The 24,562-nt window shown below is 54.2% G+C and overlaps 1 protein-coding gene across 6 annotated transcripts in view; it reads left to right on the top strand.

Moving 5' to 3' along the window:
- Anks1a (ankyrin repeat and sterile alpha motif domain containing 1A) overlaps positions 1–23,877 on the top strand; it is a 165,340-nt gene extending 141,463 nt beyond the window's left edge. For 3 of the 6 annotated variants that reach the window (XM_036168273.1, XM_036168271.1, XM_036168276.1), the window contains 12 exons: positions 722–828; positions 9,953–10,051; positions 11,499–11,651; positions 11,731–11,838; positions 12,782–12,946; positions 14,020–14,145; positions 14,423–14,494; positions 14,866–14,952; positions 18,294–18,431; positions 19,523–19,693; positions 19,949–20,047; positions 20,493–23,877. In XM_036168273.1, the coding sequence (XP_036024166.1) occupies positions 722–828; positions 9,953–10,051; positions 11,499–11,651; positions 11,731–11,838; positions 12,782–12,946; positions 14,020–14,145; positions 14,423–14,494; positions 14,866–14,952; positions 18,294–18,431; positions 19,523–19,693; positions 19,949–20,047; positions 20,493–20,612 (1,445 nt within the window). In that variant the 3' untranslated portion in view covers positions 20,613–23,877. The remainder of the gene's footprint in view (positions 1–721; positions 829–9,952; positions 10,052–11,498; positions 11,652–11,730; positions 11,839–12,781; positions 12,947–14,019; positions 14,146–14,422; positions 14,495–14,865; positions 14,953–18,293; positions 18,432–19,522; positions 19,694–19,948; positions 20,048–20,492) is intronic. The other 3 variants (XM_036168274.1, XM_036168275.1, XM_036168272.1) reach the window with 2 other exon arrangements.
- Positions 23,878–24,562: the final 685 nt, after the last annotated feature.

The raw sequence follows: 24,562 nt of genomic DNA, 5'->3' as shown, positions 1-24,562 counted from the left end.
CCTCTCAGCCCCTGACTGACCTGAGCTGGGAGCACAGAACTGAGGCCATGGTTTGCTTTTTCCGGGACTGCTGGGGGAAAACAAGTAAAAGTCCCTTCTCTCCCCTGCCGTGTGTTCCCGGCTGCTTGTGTTGCATGTGCTGGGTCCCTGTGAACAGCTGCCGTTGCTGCTTCCTTCCCGGAGCCCTCGCTGTGTGCCTGTGTCCCTCAGTTGCATGAAGACTCGCGCTCGCCCCTGACTGGGTTATGCTGCAAGGTCGCAGAACTAGCCCCTCGTCACAGCCCCACAGCGGCTCCAGAAGTTGCATGGAGAGGAGCAGCCAGGCTGGTGGGCACTTAGCAGCGCTAGTGTCTTCCTCTAGTGCCCCTGGGGTCGGACTTTCTGCCATGCCTCTGTGTGGACGCTGATAAGAGGAGTTGACCCAGAGACCACGGAGGGTCGGCTCCCCCAACCCTAGGGCGAGATCCTGCATGTGCAGCCTCAGCCCTGGTCCGGGGCAGCTCACACCGCGGGGTGTGAGTGGGCAGCGGCCACCCGAGTCAGCCTGTGTGCAGGGCCAGGCAGCTCATCCTGCCTGCTCTCCCGCTCTCTTGTCCACGCTCTGGCTCCGTTATGGTGGTGACTATGATGTGGCAGTGCCACCTGTCTTCCTCTGAGTGCCGCTGCTACCGCCTTAATGGGTTCTCTCTTTTCAAGCGCCTGCCGATTCCTCTCTCGTCAGGTTCTCGGACGCTGGAGCAGAGCGTCGGGGAGTGGCTGGAGTCGATGGGTCTGCAACAGTATGAGAGCAAGCTGCTGCTGAACGGCTTCGACGATGTCCGCTTCCTGGTGAGTGCTGGCAGGCCGCCTCAGTGGCCAGCCCCGGTGCTGCTGGTTGGAAACTGGCCTTCCCCGGGCCGCACGGGCTCAGCTGGAGTTTGAAAGAGCATGTAATCCCTTACCCTAGGGAAGAGCTAACAGAGGGAATGTGCACTAGGAAGTCGGCTAAGTGCCTGATGCCAACCTTGCAGATACTCCTGGCCCCACTAGCTCTGTCCCAGCTGCCGTTCAGGTGGAACACTCTCAGAAGGACCCTTGACTCAGACCCTGCCCCAGCCCTGCTTCTTAGACTGGATGCTGGTGTGCTGTATGTTGAGGCATCTTGGCCAGCATGTAGAGCCCAGTCCCCAGCAGCTTTAGAAGACAGGACAGCCAGGTACCCCATGGGGACTCCATGTCCCATCTAAGCTGGATACCAGGAGTTTCCTTATTTTCAGACCTTTGCTGTTGTTACTGAAGCAAAAGTTCCTGTCTCACCCCAGCAAGTGAGATGGTGGCCAGGGCCCCAGACTGTCAGGGAAAGGCTGAGTGCCAGCTTGGTTGCTTTTTGGAGGTTCAGTCTGCACTCAGAATACAAGGGGTCAGTGGATTGACCAGGGCCTCTCTTCTGCTCCCTGGGGAGTGGGGACTCAGCTTAGCCCCGGGCTTAGAAGCTAATGTCCCACTGTCTCCCAGAAGCCTTGCCCAGTGTGTCCTTCCTCGTGGGTCATTCAAGACAGTGCCTGAGCCAAGGCATGCACAGGAGCAGGCCTGTGACATCACAGCAGTCGCTGTGACAGCTGATGTCCTTACAGTGGGCTGGGTGTCAATCTCAGTGGTTCATGTATATGAGCTCTGTGACTTCCCAGCACCATGAGGTGTGTACTGGTGTCCTCACCTGTTTCCCGCATGCACAATGTGGTGCAGAGGTTAAGTGGTTTTATCAGGGCCACACTGCTGGTAAATGGCCAAATGAAAGTGTGTGCTTGGGAATTACAAGGCAAGAAGTCACTCTCTGAACACTGTGTCACCCATTCTCATTCTGGGGTGTGGCAAGAACCATTTATATGCTGCACATCTTGGTAAGTGAGCAAACTCACTGCCCTGTTCCTCCCATTTTCTGGGGCTTCCGATTGTCCCCTTGAAGCAGAGCTCTCTCACTGGTGCACATTTGCCCTGCACCTCGTATGAGGGCCATGTTTATAGAGCGGGCACAGGGTCCCAGCTGACCCTCCATCTCAGTGGATGGCTAGGTTTACTCTGTCAGCAAAGGGTTTGGTGTCTCCAGGGGGCACCCTGCTTGTGGCTTCCAGGGAAGACCAATGGAGAGTCCCTTAACCAAGCCATCTCTGTCTCCTGGAAAGTCTGCAGCAAGCTACCCTCTCAGATCCAGGTTTGGGCTGTTTTCTCAGTATTTAAAAGTCTCCAGTTTTAAAATAGAAGTTTTTCCTTTCTAAAATTGAAGCTATATGAGTACGTTTATGGTTCCTGGGCTCTGACTACCACGCTCTTTAGGGAAGGAAGGACCGTGACTGGGAAGGAAGTTCCGTCAGTGGGAAGGACAGCTGGTCCTGGCTGTGGGGTTTGTGGGCTTGCCTTCTAAGGCCTCCCTTTCCCCGTGCTGCTGGCAGGTCAAACAAGAGTGGTGGAGATCTGCAGACACTCCCCCGTGCTCGTCAGGGGCTGAGCCTGCAGATCAGAGTACATAGCTCCTCAATTCAGTTCAGCAGCCTTTTAGTTTTCCAGCCCTTGAGCAACCCCAGGACCCCCTGACCCTACCTGAGGAAACAGCTAGATGACACTTTTGTGGAAGCGTGGCCCTGAACCAGATGCCCATGTAAGGTGCAGAGCCTGTACCAGAAAGACACTCCACCCCGGTAGTCAGCAGCTTGGCTCCTCTAGGGCCTCTTTGGTCTGGAGCATGTGCAGAAGTCTCCACCCAGAGGTGAGCTGAGCACACCTGAGTTTAGTATGTTGCTTCAGGTGCCTGGAGTGGCCTGAGTGGCCAGCACAGCATCCTGGGTAATTGCATGTTAACTGCCAGGTGGGCTTAGGAGTAAGTTTTAGCAGAGGCGTGTTCCCATTCCTGAAACACTCCCTAAGCACATGGTCCTGGTGGAGCCCATCCAGTTTGGTTCCCAGTAGACTGTGAATGTTTAACCTGGTTCTGAGATTCCCTGGAGATGTTTCTACCAGGTGAACACTAGCTCCAGTAACCCCAGGTCCAGATGTGTTGGGAACATCTGGACACATGTTCACAGTCAAGCTGCTACTGTGGAGTTCCATGTCAAGATATTTGTGAGCATTATGGAGCTCTGTGCATGGTAAGGCACATTCCAGGATGATCTGCCTTCACCATGCCAGGTCATCTCTGCCCTGATGCTTTCGGTGACAGAGGATCCAGTGTTCTGGCTACTTTAATGCTCATATTTACATTGAGTCCCTGTGCCTTCTGTCTGCTGCTCCCAGGTTCAACTTTGGGGCCACAATGAACACTTACGCCCTCTAGACAATTGAAGACTTTGCCTTGGCCTCGCAGGTTCTGTCTTGTCTGGGTTCGGTGCTGTTAATCCTGACTGTTCCCACAGTGATGATGATGGATTTGGGCTAGCAAACCTTGTATCTTGAACTTCTTCCACACCCTCTTGACTGTAGGTAGAAAGAAAGTGTCAAACCAAGGCCATGAGAGCTACCATGAGCTCTTGTGTTGATGGAGCCTGATGAGGAGCCCAACATTAGCACCAGGAAACCAGGCCAGGGAGTGTGGCTGCCTTACCAGCCAGCAGCCACCACCTTGCCTCATACCTTGCAGCCCATCCATCTTCACCATGTCCACAGGAAATGGGCTTTCTTGGGAGTAAGGAGCAAATGCATTCAGTGAGTTCAGAAGGAGGTCACTGATGGCTGGTGCACCTGTGCTCCAAGCATGCTGGGCTACTCCGACAGCCTCGTGGAAGTGTTGACAGTGCACATGATGGTGGCCCTGAGGCCAGAGGGTTGTGACAGATGTGGAAAGATGTAGAGTGAAAGAATATCTGAGAGAAGGGAGTTTGCTCATGTGGGGCTGTTGAGGGGACACAGGAATGCACGGCCCCCCTTTGCTCTGAGCTCGGGAGGTGTGAGGAGTGTCAGGAGACACCTGTGCTGATCTCTGGTAGCTCTGTCTTCTCTTGGCGGCAGAGTGGATTTTCTCTGTCTCCTGCTGCGAATGGAGCAGCAGATCCAGTGTGGGTTGAAGGGACCTTGTGGTCCAGCTGCAGATACTGTTCAGGAAGCAGTAGCATGTGGAGCAACCCCCTGCTAAGGCCTGAGTAGAGACTCTAGATGCTACAGGAGCCATGTCTACCACGTTCTGCTGTACACATGACCCAGAGCAACAGCACCCAGGATCACAGGTGGGACAGTGGAGGACCAGAAAGCTCCAAACTTGGACTGTGCTTACCAAGTCCAGAGAGGAGGAGCTGGTGATGGGCCAGAGACTGCTAGCAAAGTTGGCTTGAGAGCAGGGCCTGGTGAGGCCGGAGGGTGGGCTGGAGCTAACCCTGAGTCCTGAAAGCCATGTGGGGTGCCCTGGTGTCTCTGAGCCCTGTGTTGAGGTGTCTTTGACCTGTGGCTCCAGGTCCACCGTGGCCAGCAGAGGGTGGTTAAAGGCAGTATCGGACAGTCGGGGGGGGGGGGGGCAATGTCGCTCAAAATAGGTTAGGAGCAGATGGATGGGGAGGAAGTTGCTTCTTATGCTGCAGCTGGGAGGCCTCCAGCTCCGCCCACCAAGTTCTTTCTCCACTGGATTTCTGCTACAAGGCTGCCAGGCTCCCACGGGGTTCCTGTCTGTTTCTGAGGTTGTTGGTCTTTGTATTGGAGAAGGCTGACAAGTGTTTGACTTTCAGCACCCCAGGCAAGGAGCCCCTTCTTTTTTTAAAAGATGTATTTTATTGTATTATATTTTTATGTGCATTTCTGTTTTTGCCATGGGTGTTGGGGTTCCCTGAAACTGGAGTTATAGACAGGTGTGAGCTGCCATGTGGGTGCTGGGAATTGAACCTGGGTCTTCTGGAAGAGCAGTCACTGCTCTTAGCCCCTGAGCTGTCTCTCCAGCCCGAGCCCCTTCTTTAGGAGCCTGGGGATTTGGTCTGACAGCAGCTAATGAAATGCCCATCCTGTTCCACAGGCTGTTCTCCTTCAATCCCATAAGCCACTCTGTTTGATCCGTGGGCTGGAGTCTTGGCTCTCCTGCCCCGGCCCCTGTGCTCCCCCAGTGCCCCTCCCTTTCACCTCTGTCTGTTGCTGCTCTAAGGACCACAGCCAACTTGAGCAGAGCTGCCCAGATGCTGCGCAGCATCCGGCCTCCCCCAGACCTCCTCTCTGCACAGCACTTTGTGAGCCGACTACTGGGCTGGGCTTTTCTCTGTCCTGTTGACATAGGGCCCGGAGCAGGAAGATCGGTGGAGATGAGGCATAGACAGGAGGGTTCTCAGAGAGGCCTGTGTCCTCCTTTCTGGACTGTGTCATCAGCCTTGTCGCTGAGAGTTAAACTCCTCAGGTGCCCCAGGCACTGATGCTCCCTTGGACAGCCTTAGGGGCACTCTGGATCCAAGTTCTACCCACTCACCCTCTAAAGGTTGATGAGAGAATTGAAGAGAATCTGTCTTCTCTGTGCTCTACAGCCTGGCCTGTGATGACGTGCTCATGACACTGCATGGGAAGGTCAGGTTGTGGTCACCATGTGTAGCTAGGGAAAGCTCAGGAGAAAACTTGCAGCTCTGCTTGGTGGCAAAGAGCTTAAGTGGAGACAGTGTACTCTCTAGATCCTTCCCATCCTACCTGTGGGATGTTGTTTACCCATGTCCTTCATGGTCCCATGCATTCGCATAAGCTCCGAAGAGAGAATGCCAGCCATTACCACCACACCTGGAGAGCAGCTGTTGCTCTGTGGGGGCTGGGGGCATTTGGGTGGTGCGTGCCCTCCTCTGCAGCAGAGCAGGCAGCAATGGCATCTGCAGGGATGAGCTGCTCTTGCCTGCCAGTGCCCACAGACACACGTGGCTTTGAAACCAATCAACTCTCGACTGACTCAGGCCCAGCAAACCTACACTGCAAATGTGGGGACAAAACCAGCGCCTCTGCCAGATCGAAAGGACAGGGACATCAAGAACCGGCCTGGGGGAGCAGGCCAGAGGGTGGGGAGCAGCCACAGCCTGTGCTCCAGCACCTCCACAGTTCTCTCCTCAAGGGGACAGCAGGATTGTGTGCACCATTAAGAGGTGGCTAAAGCCAGGCAGTGGTGGTGCACGCCTTTAATCCCAGCACTCGGGAGGCAGAAACAGGTGCATTTCTGTGAGTTCCTGCTCAGCCCGATCTATATAGTGATTTCAGGCCAACCTCAGAAACATAGTGAGAGCCTGTCTCAAAAACAACCACAGAAATGGACTCACTGAAGAAAAACAGAGGGGAAGAGAAATGTGTCCCCACCCGGGGTGGATAAACGAGTGGCCTTCACAGTTGCTCTGTGCTCCCTTCACTTTTAAAATGTCCTGGAATAAACCTGGGTAAGTTTTCTACCGAGGAAAACATTTCCTAATGTGGAGAAGGCAGGACTCAGTGAACACCAACCACGCCCAGAGACAGAGTAGCAGAGGAGAGAGGCGCTCCGCCCTGGTCTTTCTATTCGGGCTCTCTAATGAGCGGGACACTGGGTCCTGGGAACACAGCTCAGCCCACTGATGGGAGGGGCGAGTAACTGCCCCGGGCCTCATTTACATTCTGCACCCTGGCCCAAAGGCTGGGAAGCACTGCCACTGTGTTTTGTCCAGGTTGGAGCTCCTTCCCCTCTTTCCCTTCTGCCCCTCTGCTGTCTAGAATATTCCTTCCCACAGATGTTGCTCTTCACACCCCCAGAAGAGAGGGGCATCAGGGAGGTCACATTGTAGCACCTGCTGAGGTGCTTCCTGCCTACTGTGTGCAAGCACTGGGGAGCTCCCTTCCCTCAGCTGGACTCCCCTGAAAACCCTAAGCCTGGAAATCTCCTATCTATCTTTCTTTTGTTTTTTGGTTTTGGTTTTGTTTGTTTTGTTTTTTGAGACAGGGTTTCTCTGTGTAGTTCTGGTGCCTGTCCTGGAACTCACTCTGTAGACCAGGCCGGCCTCGAACTCACAGAGATCTGCCTGCCTCTGCCTCCCGGTTAAAGGTGTGCACCACCACCGCCCAGTGCTCCGATCTTTCTAAATGAGACCACCCAGGCAGTCTGCCCTCCCCAGGCCTCTCAGCCTGGCCAGCAGGAACATGCTCACTGTCAAGAACTAGTTTATCTAGGCAAGTGGCCTGGCTGCCTTGGTCTCTGAAATGTGTCTTTTACCCCATTGTGAAGGCATGTGAGGGTTACATGGCTCCTCACTAGGCTCAGTTGACGGCAGGAGCAGAGGGCCAAGACCTCCAGCATGGACAGACCGTGACTCGTGCTGATTTGAGTGACATCCTCATACTTGGTCTAATCCTGGTTCCTCTGCCCTGCCCTCCGCCTGTCCAACCCTTGCCTGCTGGGCCCTGTTTCCCTGGGAATCCCTCCATTACCTTCACCCAGCTCCCTGCTCCCAGAACTCACTGGACCACCAGTTGTTACACTGTAGTGTTTAGGAACTAAAGAGAAGAAAGTCTGAGTGCTCAGCACAGATAGGTCTACAAAATGCAGTCAGCCCTCTGTCCAACAGCAGTGGATCCAGCCATTGGTCAAGATGGAGCAAACATAGAAACAATGCAGTAACAACTTGGGAGCATTGCATCCTGCCGAGCTTTGTAGGTAATCTAGAGGTGTAAACCGTAGGGAAGAAGGTTGCAAGCTGAGTCAAAGGAGGGCCGGCTGGGGCATCAAGACCCACTGATCATGCAAACTCTGTCTCCTTCCCAGGGCAGCTGACCTGCAGGCTCATACTGCCAAGGTCCCAGGGAGAGGAAGGGACACAGCAGGAACTGCTCTGGGAGCCGTGTGTCCATATTTCCCATCATACCCTTCACTTGTCCACTCATCTTTCTCAGAGGTTTCTCTACAGCTCCTGACCCTGGACGAGGGTCTGATTCACGTGGACCCTGCCTGGTGTTAGAGCTGGTAGAAGGAGTAATGGATCTTCCAGCCAGTGGACATGGTAGAAGTGGACGTTGGGCCACCCATCTGGAAGTTCATGTTGGTTCAGCTCAGGTCCTTGCTTAGGCATCGACAGAAGGACAGACAGTCTGGGTGTGTGGCCTTACCCATTAGCAGACTCCAGAAGTGGTGGCTGTGTGTGAGCTTTGCATGGTAGGCAGGGGGTACATTCTGCAGCCCAGAAGCAGCAGAGCCTAGCACAGAGCTCTCAAGCCTAGGCTGCTGGTGTGCTCTGTAGGATATTTGTCCCACACCCAGGTGCTGAGGAGGCAGAGGTGGGCCACCAGGTCATGGTCTGCATTCGCTGCCCCAAGCTACTTGACATGTCCAAGTGCAAAGCGGAAGCAGAAATACCCACCTTTCTAGATAGAATCCAGAAAGTGGCCCAGAAGGAGACCCACAGGCATAATTCCAGGTTCCGGGCAGAGTTGGCTAAAGAAACAGACAGCTTCTTCCTGGAAGGGAGGTAAGCTGACCCTAGGACATCACTATGCACAAAAGGAAATGTTAGTGCTAAAGAACAACCCGAGAAGGATCCCAAGCCGACATGCGAGATGCTCCACGGGCCGATTGCTCTCAGGAGTGTTTCCACAAAGCCAACAAGGACACTGGAAGGAGCAGTCGGGGGACAGCTACCCAGAGCAACTGCAGAAACAGTGTGGTGATGTCTGGGTGACCTAGAAGCTGACCCCAGGCTCTGTGTGTGGTGGGCCAGGGGTGTGTCCTGAACTGGCCTCCTCGGAGAAGTGGTCTATTTCCTCCCTGGAGAGGACACACAAAGCCAAACAGGGCAAGAGAGAGACTGGGAGAGCACTCCTGGAACCAAGGTTTGTGTGTGCAAAGCCTGAAGGACATGAAGCGGAAACCCCTGCACAGATGCCTAAACAAAATGAGAAGACAACAGTGTCGCGAGGACACAAAGCTCTCATTTTACTAAGAATGGTGTCCCTGGAACAGTGGCCAAAGGTCGGCCACTGCTGCACAACGCCTCTGACAGTGTGGGGAACCCAGCACTGATAAGACAAACATCTGCCAGGATCTGAAGTACACGCACCCTTTAAGCAAGCAGTGCCTTTCTGCAGCCCCAGCCCAGCGGGGCCTGATGCCTTGAGGTGCTGGTGCACTCGTGAACAAGCTGGAACTGGGCATTCTTCCTCCAGGCACTGGGCGTGCGCGTGCCCCCACCCAGGGACTCCATGGCTTCCAAGAAAGGAAACCTGCATAGGTGGCCTTCCTGGCTAATAGGAAGCATTAAGGAGAGATTTCAGCCAGGCGCCGGTGGTGCACACCTTTAATCCCAGCACTCAGGAGCAGAGGCAGGGCTATCTCCGTGAGTTGCAGGCCAGAACTACACAGTGGGAGAAACCTGTCTCAAAAAAACAAAACCATGTACAAAAAGTTCTCATGACTGTTACAGTGGGACAACCTGCTGGGCTACAGGTGTGGAGTCACACTGTTTGGGTTCAGCTCCAAGCTCTGCCACTAGATATATAAGTTCTGGAAAGTTCTGATGGCCAGGTGTCTCTGTTTTCTCATCTCGCATGACCAAGATTAACAGCGATGCTGGCATCATTGTGTCTGTGAGGTTAGACAGAGCATGCAAAAGCAGTACTTAGGAAGCAGGCACGTGGCCCGCCAGCTGTCCCCCACTGTCCCTGTCAGACTCTGTGGCTCTGCAGCTGCTCCACCCCAACTGCTCTTCTATAGGAAGGTCAGTGAGAATTCTGAGTAAAGCTTGGCTTGGCCCCATCCCTACAGCATGGAGCTCAGTTCAGGAGTTCTGAAAGGAGTCTCCCTTGTGAGGCGGCTCCTGGGCAGCTGCCTGTCAGCCTTTGTCCACTCACGCTTAACCATGGCTGACAAAGGTGTGTCTGTGCGGCTGGCCTGGCCTGGGCAGCTCCAGGCACTCCGGGAATGGGCAGTCTGGACAGGCTGCTTACCGCTTATGCTGGCTGGCTGCCTTGACAGGACACCAGGCTTCAGTGTAGGAGGGACCTCATGTGTTCTTCTCTGTCTCAGGGCTCAAATGTGATGGAAGAGCAAGACCTGAGGGAGATTGGCATCAGTGACCCACAGCACCGGCGGAAGCTGCTGCAGGCTGCACGCTCCCTGCCCAAGGTGACTCCACCCAGGCCAGGGCCAAGGCCATCTTCTTGAGTGCCTGGACCAGTGGCTCTCAACATGAGTGTTGTGACCCTTGGGGTCAAATGACCCTTTCACAGGGGTCACATATCAAATACCCTGTATATCAGGTATTTATACTACAGTTCACAACAGTAGCAAAATTACAGCTATAAAGTAGCAACAAAATAATTTTATGGTTGGGGTGATCCCAACATAGGAACTGTATTAAAGGGCCGCAGCATGAGGAAAGTTGAGAACCACTGATCTAGACAGAGTGGGAAAGGAGCCTGGCTCTGAGGCATGCAAATCTCATCCCATGTCTGCCCTCATAAGAGCCCAGGAGGGCACAGAGTCTTGGTTACTTCCTTATAAAGCCCACAGGACCTTGGAGAGTGGCAGGACTTCAGGAGTAATAAGCGCCTTGTCTGACTGGCCCAGGAGGATCTAGGGTCCTCTTGGCATAGAGCCTGGTCCCATAGGCTTGGCCTGTCACTAGAGCCCCCTTTGGGATCTCTTTTGACTCATTAGAGCCCAGGCTAGTCTGTCTTAACCCCAGAGAGGCCTGAGAAGAGCGGGCATGAGAAGCAGCACTGGCTTCTCTAAGGTCACAGCCTCCACCCCTTGACTGTCAGCGCCGTGGCCAGTGTCCACCCCTTGACTGTCAGCGCCGTGGCCAGTGTCCACCCCTTGACTGTCAGCACCGTGGCCAGTGTCCACCCTTTGACTGTCAGCGCCGTGGCCAGTGTCTACCCTTTGACTGTCAGTGCCGTGGCCAGTGTCCACCCTTTGACTGTCAGTGCCGTGGCCAGTGTCCACCCCTTGACTGTCAGTGCCGTGGCCAGTGTCCACCCCTTGACTGTCAGTGCCGTGGCCAGTGTCCACCCCTTGACAGTTAGCACCGTGGCCAGTGTCCACCCTTGACTGTCAGCGCCGTGGCTAGTGTCCACCCCTTGACTGTTAGTGCTGTGGCCAGTGTCCACCCTTTGACTATTAATGCCGTGGCCAGTGTCCACCCCTTGACTGTTAGTGCCATGGCCAGTGTCCACCCTTTGACTATTAATGCCGTGGCCAGTGTCCACCCCTTGACTGTTAGTGCCATGGCCAGTGTCCACCCCTTGACTGTTACGTTAGTGGTATGGCCAGTGTCCACCCCTTGACTGTCCCATTGATCCTTTCACTCACCCCGAGTTCAGGAAGTGACTGCTTCATAAGCACAAACTGTATCCTTGTCCTCACAAGCTTGTGACCTCTTAGAGTTCACGGAGAAGCATTTTGTCACTCCCTCTTCTCCACACCTACTGGCCCCTCCTCCCCAGATCCAGCAGCCTCTACCTCTCAGAGTCGTGATGGACTGTGCCAAGGGAGGGGCTCAGGGTAGCCCTTGGTCCCCAGGTTCTTGCTCTGTGACTCAGGGATGCCATTCCTGCCTCCTCACACACAGGTGAAGGCTCTTGGCTATGATGGGGTCAGTCCCCCCTCAGTGGCCTCCTGGTTGGACTCACTGGGGCTGCAGGACTATGTCCACTCCTTCCTGTCCAGTGGCTACAGCTCCATCGACACTGTGAAGAACCTCTGGGAGCTGGAGCTTGTCAATGTGAGTGCATCGTGGGAGGCTAGGGCAGGAGGGGCTGAGGAACCCAGCTCCACTCACCACTCCTCTGCTTCTCCACCAGGTCCTGAAGGTTCACCTGCTGGGCCACCGGAAGCGCATCATCGCCTCTCTTGCAGAAAGGCCCTATGAGGAGCCACCCCAGAAGCCCCCAAGGTTTTCCCAGCTAAGAGTGAGTTCAAGGAGGGGAAAGGTCCACAGGTGCTTTTTGTGTTGGTAACATGACTCGGGACAGCAGACAACAGTCCCTGCCCTCTCCTGCTGCACTCACACACAGGAGAGTGGCTTCTGTCCTTTGCAAGTGTGACAACCTCTTATCTGTATCCCAAGATGCTGAGATGGCTGCTAATGAAGGACCACTTTAACTATAGAGAGGAGCTAATGGAAACAGTTCCAGGCTGGGACCACATCTAGGGCTTAGGCTCAGCTCTGTACCTAGTTACTGAGGAGACCCTTACAATGCCTCAGTGTGCCTGAGACAATGCTGGGAATCCCCGACCAGACAGACAGTGGGCCCTCCCCAGTGCCTGCCTCAGAGCCACAGATCCTGGGGCAGTAGCAGGTAGAGTCCTGCACCTTAAAACCTCAGAGCTGAGGCTACTCAGAGCAGGCAGGCCTGACCAACAGCTGCTGGTTGGGAGAGGCTTGTCAACTGTGCTGGGTAGCAACCTCGTGAAGCTGCTACGTTTCTCCGTGATGACGCTGAAGCAGGCCAGGAGCACATGTGGGCTCAGCTCTCAGGGCTGTGGAGACCAGGTTTCCGCTGGAACACTCACTGCTCCGAGGCAGTTCCTGAGAAAGGGCTCTGCTTTGCTCATGGGGTGGCATGTGGCAGACAGTTTCACTGTTGATAAATGTGAACATGGCTTCTGCCCTCCCACTGGTTCCTCTGCAGCACAGGCTTGTGGAGACCTCTGCAGGGTGGGGTGTTGGGGCTCCTGGGCCTCTGGGAGATTTGGTCCTTCCTTGGACCAGGCCTAGTTGCCTCTGTCCACTGCTTTTGGCCACTTGTGTGTCTCCTTGCTGTCCACCCCTCAGCTGTGTACGCACCCTAGGTAGCCTCAGGACAGCCGACACCTTCAGCCTGGGAATTTCACCAGTTTCTTGCCCAACAGTGCCAGGATTTAATCTCCCAGACATCGTCCCCGCTGAGCCAGAATGATTCCTGTACAGGGCGGTCAGCAGACCTGCTGCTGCCCTCGGCCGACACAGGCAGGAGGCGTCACGACAGCCCGTACGACCCTGGGGCCGCCTCTCGGGCAGAGCGCTTCCGAGTGCAGGTGAGCAGGAGGGTCAGCCTGCAGGGGCCACCTGTGGGCTGCCGTCAGCATCAGGAGCATCACCCAGGGCTAGGTGAAGCCTTCGACCTCCAGGAGCTTTGAGAAGAGCCACCTTCCAAGACCTCCACTTCCTGCCATCTTTAGATCTGGGGCTCTCCTGTGGCATGGTCTTCCTGCAGGCCCTGCTCATCCCCATGGCCATCCCATTCTCTCGCCCCTCTTGGTCCCCGGAACTAGCCCCCCTTTCTCTCCAGCCCTGCAGAACCACGGCCCAGGTCACCATGTGCTCTGCTGCTGCTGCTCTTAGGCTTGTGGGCACAGCTAGATGTTTTCATGCTCCACCAGGGCAAGGCTGGTGCAGGCTTGCATTCTGGGCTCAGCCTTTGGAGCCTTACCCTCATACTCATATGTCCAGTGCTTGCCTGTCTGCCCTCCTGCCTTGCCAGACTCTGGCTCTGCCCCTTGCTGCAAGTAGCCTTCTGGACCCCAGACTGGCAGGTGTCCCTTCCCCTCTGGGAGAGCTAATGCCTCACTCCCACCTGCTCTGACACCCTGCACACACTCCAGGTCACTAGATGTTTCCCTGTGCCCTCTCCTTCCCACAGCACAGTTGAGAATTTCACAGACTTGAAGAACACTGCCCAGTCATTCAGTTCTCTGGAGACGGCACGTGGTGGAAGCAGAAGCCTGTGCCTCCATCCCCACGTTGACTCTCCTCAGCTGTGGTGGCCCCTTACCACCACCCGGTTGCCAGGAGAAGGTCCACTTAAAAAGGCACCCTTTGCCCGGGACCTGAGGAGCCAAGGACTCAGCTCTACAGCGTTAGCCTCGTTTCCCACACATTGTGCTGTGTGCGTGCTCTTGTCTGGGTGCCACCGTTCTTCCTGGCTGTACTTGTCCTGAGAGCACATCCCTTGGCCCCAGTGCTGCTCAGCTGCCTGTTTGCACGCTGCACCTGACTCCTGCCCTTGCTAAGGTCACGGGCTTCCCCACTCTTGGGTGTGCTAGAGTCAGAGAGTGTGTTTGTGAGCTCTCTGGAGCAGGTGAACAGTGTCCAACTGTGTGTTCTACAGGAGGAGCCCAGTGAGACCAAACTGACCCTCCGTCCACCCAGCCTGGCTGCCCCCTATGCTCCTGTGCAGAGCTGGCAGCACCAGCCAGAAAAACTCATCTTTGAATCCTGTGGTTATGAAGCCAATGTGAGTCACTCCCACCCTTCTGAGATGGCCACCCTCCCTCCCTTCCTGGGCTTCTACAGGCCCTCAGACTGTTGACAAAGCTGCTCCCAGGACCTATAGGCCAACCTCTGCCATGCTAAGAGGAGGGACACTAGCCTGAGAATAAGACAGGGAAGGGGCAGGGGAAAGAGTGTGTTGGGAAAGGTGACCCTCTAACACTGGGTGGTCCCACATTGGCTCGGTCATCCCATGCGACAGCACAGATGTTCCTAAACCCATCCTCTGCCCATCCCCACAGTATCTGGGCTCCATGCTGATCAAAGATCTGCGAGGGACAGAATCCACACAAGATGCCTGTGCCAAAATGCGGGTAAGGAGTTGGAGAGACAGCTCAGCAGTTAAGAGCACTGGCTGCCCTTCCCATGGACCCAGGTTCAATTCCCAACACCCACATGGCAGCTCACAACTGTCTGTAACTCCAGTTCCAGGAGAATCCGATGCCCTCTTCTTGCCTCCATGGGCACCAGGCAGGCACGTGGTGTGCTGGCATGTACACAGGCATAACAACCGTATACACAGCATGAAAATGAAAAGGAAAAATGTGGGGAGGTGGGAGGTGCTGCCTAGGATAGCAAGTAGGAATGCCAGTTACAACCGCCTGGGCCCTGCCACGCCACGGAGGGATGGGAAGGGCTGTGAAATCAGAGAAGGCACTCTCAGCCCACCCCATCTTTCTTGCAGAAATCTACCGAGCACATGAAGAAGGTCCCCACCATCATCCTGTCCATCACATACAAAGGGGTCAAGTTCATTGATGCTTCCAATAAGGTACGCTTCTTGTGAGGATTGCTGGCAGGTGTGTTAGACTCTGTCCCTGGGACCACATACCTGAAAGAAGACAGCCTAGGTTTCAGGTGGCCTGGTCCGGGATCACCTGCCTCGGTGTTCCTGGGCCTGTGATGAGGCAGCTGGGGGAGGGGATGCACATGTGGTAGAGGCTGTTTACCTCATGGTGCTCAAGAAGCAGAGAGAGACAGGAAAGGCCAGGGACAGACCTCAAGCACCTCCTAAAATATCACTTACCCCCCAAGACCCACCTTCAATACATGATCCTTTTAGGGGGACACCTCATTTCTTAACTATAATAGTCTGCCCCTGGCCCCAAACAGCTCATGACCATCTAATAATACAAATACATCTAGTCAACCTCCAAGTGTCCTCCAAGTCCTTACATTTCTAGCACTTTTCACAAGTACAAGTTCAAAGTCTCCTCGGAGATTCAAAAGCAATTTTTTTTTTTTTTAGACAGGATCTTACTCTATAGTCCTGGCTGTCCTGGAACTCACTGCAAAGGACAAGCTGGGAGGCAAGAGGCCTGCCTCTGTCTCCCAAGTGCTGGGATTAAAGCATGTGCCACCATGCCCACTTCAAAGCACACTGTTAACTGTGAGCCCCTATAAAAATCAGAGACTGGGCTGGAGAGATGGCTCAGAGGTTAAGAGCACTGTCTGCTCTTCCAAAGGTCCTGAGTTCAATTCCCAGCAACCACATGGTGGCTCACAACCATCTGTAATGAAATCTGGTGCCCTCTTCTGGTCTGCAGAGATACGTGCAGACAGAACACCGTATACATAATAAGTAAATAAATCTTTTAAAAAAGAAAAAGAAAAAGAAAAAAATCAGAGACCAGGGACTGGAGAGATGGCTCAGCGGTTAAGAGCACTGACTGATATTCCAGAGGACCCGGATTCAATTCCCAGCACCCACATGGCAGCTCACAACTATCTGTAACTCCAGTTCCAGGTGACTTGATACCCATGGCAAAAAACACCAATGCACATAAAATAAAAATTTTTTAAAAATCAGAAACCAGGGCTGGAGAGATGCTAGATGGGTAAGAGCACTGACTGCTCTCCCAGAGGACCCAGGTTCAATTTTTATATCCACATGGTGGCACAAAACCGTTTGTAATTCCACTTCTAGGGAAATCTGATACCCTCTTCTGGCCTCCACAAGCATCAGGCACACATGTACACAGACATACATACAGGCAAAACTCCATACACATAAAATATGTATTTTATAAATAAAATTTTGAAATAGTAAAAATCAGAAAACAAATTACATGCTCCCAAGGTAACAATAGCACAGAATAAAAATTTTCCCACTAAAAGGGAGAAATAAATAGCAAAGAAAGATCAGACCAAAGCAAACAGAGCCCAGCAAGGTAAACGATGCCCATGGCTCCATGTCTGGCATCTGGGCATGCTGTGTGGCACTGTGAGGGCCAGGGGCTTGGGAAGCCCTGCTCTTTTGGCTCTTGCCTCTCTAGTCTCAGCTGGCTCTGGTCACTGCTCCCAGCTGTTCTTGGGAAACACCCATTCCTGGTACCTTCAGTCTCTCTATTGCTCTCAGTTCACAGCTTCTCGAACTTCCCACTGAGCTCCTGATGCTGCCACACACCACCTGACCCCAGGCCTTCCTTTGAAATTGGAGTGCAAGCCTCCATGACCCTGTAACTTTTGCATTCTTCATGCCAGCAAAACTAGCATCACATAGGTGATGCCAGGGTCTGCCATCCACTAAAGAAGTGGCTGGGCCCTTAGCCCATGGCTGTAGCATGTAGGCAGAAGTTTCTGTCCTACCAGCGGCTCCCAAATAAACACACAGAGGCTTAATATTAATTACAAATGTTTGGCCAATTGCTTAGGCTTGTTACTAGTTAACTCTTAGATTTAAATTAATCCGTATTTCTTATCTATGCTTTGCCATGTGGTTGTTATCTTTTCTCAGTACAACAAGCCCATCTTGCTCCTCTCTTCTCTCAGACTCCTCCGACTCCGCCCTTCTTCCTCCCAGCATTCTCAGTTTGGCTCTCCCGCCTAACCTTATCCTGTTCAGCTATTGGCCAATCACAGTGACATATATTCACACGTGTAAAGGAATATTCCACAGGGTTGAGCATGGTCAAATGAATTCCAGGGAAATACCTTTCTAGGTAGCCGTGCACAGACTCTTCCATAGTCTTGAGTTTGTTGTGGGCAGGGTCTGCCCAATGCCCAAACTGTCTCCAAAGTCATTTTTCCTATTGTTCTAATGCAAATATTTGACTCCTTTTTAATGCTGCTGTCCTCTTCAGAAACCATTTTGTCCTTGGGCCAGCTTCATCAGATTTTTCTTAACAAACTTCATGTTTTTCACATCTTTCTGCCTTGGTTATTATTCCCAGTTCTCCCTGTAAGCCTGACTGGAACAGCTAAGAGCCGTAGTCCCTCCCAGTGCCTCCCTGCGACCTCCTCACCTGGGCTCACCAGCTGTCACCTTCAATCCAGGGGCAGGGACAGAATGCAGCCAAGTTCTCTATCCCAGTGTAACGCGAGGAGTCCCCGGTAGATGCCTCCATCCCAGACCCTCATGAACACAGTCTGCTGGTAGCTACATCCCACTCCCTCTGTCCCGCATTTCCAGACTCCTCCACAGACATCTCTGCAAAGGTGTGAGGCCCTTGTTGTCAGGCTAGTCACTGTGGTAGCCCCACTTCCATGTCACCTTTTCATGGTTGTGACCACCAGAGCACTTCTGCCTTATGCTTTCAGAAGTGGAAGCATGTCAGAGGAAGCTTGCTCATGGTGGACCGGAAACAGTGAGGGCCCAGGCTGGTGTAACCTTCCACAGCATGTTCTCAGTAATCCACTTCCTGTGCCCCGCCTCTTAGTTTCCAGCACCTTCTAGAACATTGCCAGAAGCTGGGGAACAAGTACCCAGTACATGAGTCTTTGAAGCACTTCCTGTCCAGAGGGCAGCAGTGGGCAGAGCCACCTCACTGTCAGGTTCCCGGGACTCTTCCTTCCGGTTTGCCGGTCCTTGTCCTGGAATCGATTTGTCTCAGCTGTGTGACAGTTGCTGTCCCAGTCCTCGGCCTGGCCTTAGTCGTTCCTTCAGTGAACCGCCGACTGCTCCGGGATGCCCCTCCTGAGAGTGCTCTTCTGCCCTCCTGTAGGGATAGGTGGAGCATGCGCTGGGAACATTTTGCTGCCTGTTGGCCATGGTCAGGAGTGAGGAAAGAGAGGGGATGGTCTGGAGTTCCAGGCTGGTAGAAGGCTAGGGTGGTAGTCCTAGAGGCATGCTCTGGGGGAACTGTGAGTTCCAGAACACATTTTTCCTGGCAGAATGTCATTGCTGAGCATGAGATCCGGAACATTTCTTGCGCTGCACAGGACCCGGAGGACCTGTGTACATTTGCCTACATTACCAAGGACCTGCAGACTAGCCACCACTACTGCCACGTTTTCAGCACAGTGGATGTGGTGAGTGTCCCCGTGACAACAGCGGGCTCTGTCCTGAAAAGGCAGAAATGACCGTGGCCATGGAGGGCCTATCATCGGATGGGCATTGGTGCTGGCCTAGCTCTAGCTGGCAGTGGATTGGCTACGAATGAAGCCCGGCTATATGCAGGGCAGTCTTTTTCAGCCGTGAGCAGCAGCTCAGAGAGACGCACCCTAGGCCCGGCTGTCAGTGACACCTTGGTTTTGTAGCTACACATTTCCTGGGTGGGACAGGTCCTTGGTCAGCCCACTGCCCCAGCTCCCTAAGCTGCTGGTAACAGTACACTCTGACCTTGATTCTCCTTCCTTTCTCCTGCTCACCCTGCAGGAAGTCTCCTGCAGCCAGTTCTCTGGGGCTTCCTCCACACAGATGCTGCAGGAAGTCTTTGCAGCCCTGGACTGTGGCATCAGATGCCCAGTTTTGCCTCTGGTAGCTCGATGATCTAGAGATGTTCTCTTCCCCTTCTGGGCTGTACTGAAAATTACATGGTGTGAACTTGCAGCTCCCTCATCCGTGGCTCATGGAGGCTCACCTGCCCCTGCACAGTCCAGGGGACCATGGGGTTTCTAGCCCCACGGAGTTGAGGGCACACTCTACAGTTTATGCACCTCCAATCACTCACGCACCACCTTGGGAAGAGACTATGGCTAGCTGGCAAGCCAGCCAGAGAAGACTTGGAGAGGGCATAGTCCCCAAGACGCTAGGGATGGGCTGCAGGTGTCTCCTCTTGGGATGTGAGTGGTTTAGCTGGCTTTGCAATCACCTAGTGTTTGAAGGAAACTAAATGTGCTAAAATGCCTCACTTGAAACCACTTTGAAACAAATTTATTGGGTGTTTCTGGCTGTCCTGGAACTTGCTCTGTAGACCAGGCTGGCCTCGAACTCAAAGAGATCTGCCTGCCTCTGCCTCCTGAGATTAAAGTCCCTGCCTCTGGGTGCTAGGATTAAAGGCATGTATCACCACTGTCAGGCTTAAATTTGTGTTTTCAAAAAGAAAGTTTCCTACTCCCTGTCAGGAGTGTGGGGTCTGTAGGAATCTGCACTGCTCAGCGGGCACTCTGCTTCTTCCCAGAACCTCACCTATGAGATCATCCTGACCTTGGGGCAGGCATTTGAGGTAGCCTACCAGCTGGCCCTCCAGGCCCAGAAGTCCAGGACCATGGGGGCCTCTGCGGCTGCAATGATTGACACAAAATCTTCCAAACCGGTGCCTAAGCCTCGGGTCGGCGTGAGGAAGTCTGCGGTATGTGCCCTCCCCCAGGGCTGGGTGGAGCTGGGCACACCAAGTGTCTTCTCACTCCTTGGCAGCTGCCCCAGGAAAGCAGCCCTCTCCTTTAGCTCCCCTTCCCTGCAGCCCTGGCTTCCTCAGGCAGGAGAGGGCAGTTGTCTGCCCTTGTCGGGCCCAACCCAGGGCAAGACCTTTCCTGGGGCTGCTCTGCATGGCTGCAGCCAGCACCCAGTGACCCCCTCTGTCTGTCTGCTTTGCTCTGCGCCCCAGGTGCCGATGCCCCCCGACACTCGCTGCTGTCACTGTCACACCTGCACCACCCACCGTCCTTCCTGCCTACCGCTGCCGTCTGTTAGTCCTGGGGTCAAGGTCTTTCCGCCTCCCGCTCTCTTGTGTGTCCGTGAGCTGTCTCCTGTCCTGGTGGCCTCATGCTCTGCCTGTGTGACGCTCTTTTCCTTCTGGAGACCCCCTCCCTCCCTCCCTCCCTCCCTCCCTCCCTGTGTGCTCTGCCCTGTCTTTGCCCTGTGTCTTCTGCAGAGGTCTGGGAGGAGTGCAGTGCTCTTCCTCAGGCTGAGCTCTGCCCACTAGAGGGACATGAGGGCCACTGAGCATTTATCCCCTTCCTGCCCACGTGACTGGAGCTTGGTGTGTGAACTCCAGTGGGCCAAGGCTCCTCTGAGTAGTCCTCCCCCAAGGAACTGTTCCGAGTTCCTGGAGGTGTCCATCCTTCACCTTCAAGGAGGGGCAGGTGTGCTGCTGGGTCCTGCTTTGCGAGGCCCACTCTGAGTCCTAATGCTGTCTCCTTGTTTGGCAGCTGGAACCGCCTGATTCGGACCAGGAGGCCCCATCCCACGCTAGTGTTTCCTGGATTGTGGACCCAAAGCCAGACTCTAAGCGGAGCCTCAGCACCAAGTATGAGACCACTATCTTCTAAAGCCACCCTGTCTCCACTACCCCACTGTGCCTTTAGCACCCGGTCCTCCTGCTGTCTCAACTCTCCTTCCAGCTGCCGCCGCCGAGGCCCCACCTCCGTGGGACCTGCTCTCCGGCAGCAGCTCTAGACACTCCTCCACTTAGAGCTCCTGCTTACACCACCCAACACTGTGAATCCTCCCTTTGGGCTGAGGACAGCTGGGGGGGACTTGCCTTTGAAGGGGGCACCAGAGGGGCACTGGGAGGCGAGGGGTGGGGTAGCTTCTAGCGGGACCCCTGTAGCCCCCTCCGAGGTTGCTCTCCTCTCCTGTCCTATCCTGGGTCACAGCTGGATGCCAAAAGCTGCCAGTCTGCGCCCCTCCTGACCCACCCAGCACTGTGACTACCCCATGCCACCCTGCACACAGCTGCTGTAGGTGCTGCTTTCTCTCCTGGTCGGGCCCATGACGTGGCTTCGCCGGGGACAGACTTTCTGTGAGGGCCAAGGGTGGTACCAGCCATGCCCTGGCGCATCCAAACAGTGGGTTCCTGAGGGACCTGTGTGCTCGGCCCCCTTCTGTGCTGGGGGCCTGGTTCTGGAGTCCAGCTCACCAAGGTGTGCCCTGCACACGAGTGCGCCTTCTTCCTTCTCAAAGTGGAGCTGCCCGCGCACCGGGCGGAGACTGAGCAGCTTCTCTGGTGTCTGGCAACATTCTCATACTCCCTACGGTGGTGGGGACCTGAGACAGCCGTCATCCAGCCATCCCCAGCAGCTAGCATCATGGAGCTGGATCTTGGAGACAGCCCCACATGTCCTGATGTGGGAAGACCAGTCTAGATGGCAGGAGACAGAAGAACTGGTTGCTGTGGCCGTGGTGCCAACAGTGTAGGACAGTGGAAGAAAGAGGGAGTCAGTCAGCACCCGAGCTGTCCACCAGGGCGGGCCCACTTTCGACTGCCTGCCTTTCCTCGTGCCTTCCTGAGCAGATGGGCCAGGAGCAGCGGTGGGCTGTAGGCTGTGGAGGGCGCTCAGGGGAGGCAGGGACCTTTTGTTCTACTCTGTGTCCTTCCCATTTCCTCCACTTTGCGAAGGCTCCTTGGTTAACTCTTTCCTCCCCCGTTGTTTGCTTCTGCCAAGCTGAGCCACTGAGGAGCCAGCCACACTGCTGCGGAAACATGGACGTGGGGAACACACGGACGTGGGGAGCACAGGTCCTGTGCCCCAGCTCCGAGAGCCTCACCAGCAGCTCTGAAGACCCGGGCCGCCCCAGGACCTCCTTTCAGCTGCTTGGCCTGGGCCCACCACCACCTGCAGAATGAACCCAGCCATGGAGGCAGAGAAGACACCAAGCATCTAGCCGAGGGGACCATAACTTTGGGTGGCCCGAGAGTGGCCTGCCCGGGACATGTGTTTTTAATAGGAAAAAGCAATCTTTTTTATAAATTTTTAACACTTGGCTCCAGCTTCTGGGTGAAGCTGCCAACCAGGAAGACAGAGGGGCAGAAGCCTCATCTGTCTGTCTGTCCAGCCCTCTGCCTTCAGGATGGGGTCTCAGCCTGGGAGTGGCCTGGCCAGAGTTGAGACCTCAGTCTTTTGTTCCCAGCTGCTTTAGAGCTGGGCCGGGCCGATGGCACTTGGGCCAGAGCAGAAGTTTCTGGGGTTCCAAATGGGGATGAGCAGGTAGTTTCTGGTGTGGGGATCTCCTTGGTACTCTCCTGTCCTCGCTGACAGGCTGCAGCAGCCATGTCAGAAGGGAGAAGGGCTTTGTTTGGAGCATTATAGGAGTGTCAGCTAAGACTACAGCTTGCCAGCTTGGGACTTGTCCATCCCACCTCACTCTAGTGCTTTGTGACTGTTGTATCCTCTGTTGCTGGACACATCTGTCCCAGATGTGGAAGGCTAGGTCAGGTGACAGTCTCACCATGGTCTTACGGACAGGCTGGCACCTCTTAACCTCCTCTGCAGCTTGCTTTGCTTTTCAAGTGACCTGGGTGGCAGTCATGCTCCTGGGCATAAGGAACGGTAAGGAGCAGTGTGCTAGGGAAGGGGCCAGGTCAGGCGGGCCACTCCCCGACTTTCTGGAGGAGAACAAAATGGAAGAGAAGCACTGAGCCTGTGGTACAGTAGCAGGCTTCAGGCTTTCCTAGCAGCTCATTCTGGTCCTGGGGACAGTGTGGTCTGTGAACTGCAGTTCTTGGCATGTGTGTGGAGTGCTCCTGGGCACCTTCACCTTGTGGCTGGTCAGTGGGAAGCAGGTTTACCTCTGCTAGATCCTAGGCTTTCTGTCTGCTGGGTGCTGAGGTACAGCTCCTCTCTGGGAAGAAGCCAGTGGTCCTCCACTGCTAGGTACTGGCCAAAGAACTTCCTTTTCCTGCCTCGCACTCTCAGCCCTGGAAAGCTCCCCTTGGTTCCAGGACCCCTTGTGCTGAACCCCTTCCAGCTCCCAGCGGTGAGCTTGGTGGGCTCTGTGGTGGGCACCAAGCCTGGGGACACTGTAGACACTACGGTAAGTTCAAGCTGCATTTTGTTCTAAAATCACAGGCAGGCACTTCTTCCCTTGACGCTGCTATGTCTTATTTATTCAGGGTGTTTCTACCAGAAAGTCTTTGGCTTGACTGCTCTGGGTCTTGTTTCAAGATTGGTTTTGGGACATTCAAGAAATTCCTCTTCTGCTCCTCGGGGTGGGTCTCTCCCTTTCAGGACAGGTGCCAAGTGGAAGGGTCGTGTCCTCTGACAAAACCAAGGCTGTGCCTGGCTGTGAAGGAGCCATTCCAAGGAGGGTGGTAAAATGTGCCCAGGGTTCTCACCGCTGTGGCCGCAGGCTGCCCTGAGCAAGAGGCCCCGACCAGCTGGCTCTGCCTCTGAGGTCACCTGTTAGGGAGTTTTCGAGAAGCAGCCTCAGTTTGAGCACTCAGAACGCATGGCTGCAATCGTCAAGATATTTCAGTCAGCTCGTGAGGTGCCTGGGCCTGTACTGCAGGTCCGGGGAGTTGTTGCTCATGGCAGACAGTGGGACTGGACTGTAAGAAAACGTTATTTAATCTGTTTCCATATTTTGATACTTGAATGACTTCCCTTTTGTTTTTACTGTACATAAAACCGTTAATCTGTCTGATTTTGTTTGAATTATAAACACCTTGTGGTACCAAACGTAACCAACCTGTGCAACAGCATAGACTGACCTCACTACAGAGTGTGCATATCCTGGGCTTCCAGCTCGGTTTGTTACTTTCATAGCTGTACAGCTTAGGACAGACTGAGCTAATAAAGGAGAGCGTGGAAACCAGCCTTAGCTTTGGAGTCTCTGAATCCGAAAGCTTCTCTTCTGGTGTTGTGTGTGGACACAGGCTAGATGCCACTGTAGGTCAGGGACATGTGTCCTCTGCTTGGCATGGATAACAGTTGGGAATTCTAGCTAGTGGTATTCAGCAGGGAGGTGCCAAGGTAGCCCTGACACTCAACCCTGTTTGAAGTAGGATCCTTAGGGACAGGGCTGAACAGAGAAGGGATGCAGGCCACAGATGAGCCACCTTGGGCCAGGCTCACCCAGATGTCCACTGAGGGTCTCTCTAAAGCTGAACTGCTCCACCCCAGCTGCCTGGCTGGGCTGCAGGTTAGTGCTAAAGATGCCCAAATCCTCTATCTCAGGGTCTTGCTGTGAAAAGCCCTTTCAAGCAAGCTGTAAAACTCTGGATTCATTTTCATGTGCTCAGCTGTATATAAAACCAAACATCTCTGCATAGCAAAACACAACCATTCATAAAAAGGAACAACTGGAATTAATGTTTGTACCACATGAAACAAAGGATGGCGTGATAATAGTTGTCACAAGTAACGGGGAACATCTGCTTCCCTTTTCTAGTACAATTTAAACCAGGGATAAATTAACAATGGAGACACCCACTGGACAGGAAAAAAGGCAAACAAAAGCCTTCTAGATCAGCACCAGGGAAGAGGCAGCCTCAAAAGGA

The sequence above is a fragment of the Onychomys torridus genome, chromosome 18 (genome assembly GCF_903995425.1).
Source record: "Onychomys torridus chromosome 18, mOncTor1.1, whole genome shotgun sequence".
NCBI classification, from domain to species: domain Eukaryota; kingdom Metazoa; phylum Chordata; class Mammalia; order Rodentia; family Cricetidae; genus Onychomys; species Onychomys torridus.
This window is presented reverse-complemented; position numbering and strand designations above follow the sequence as displayed.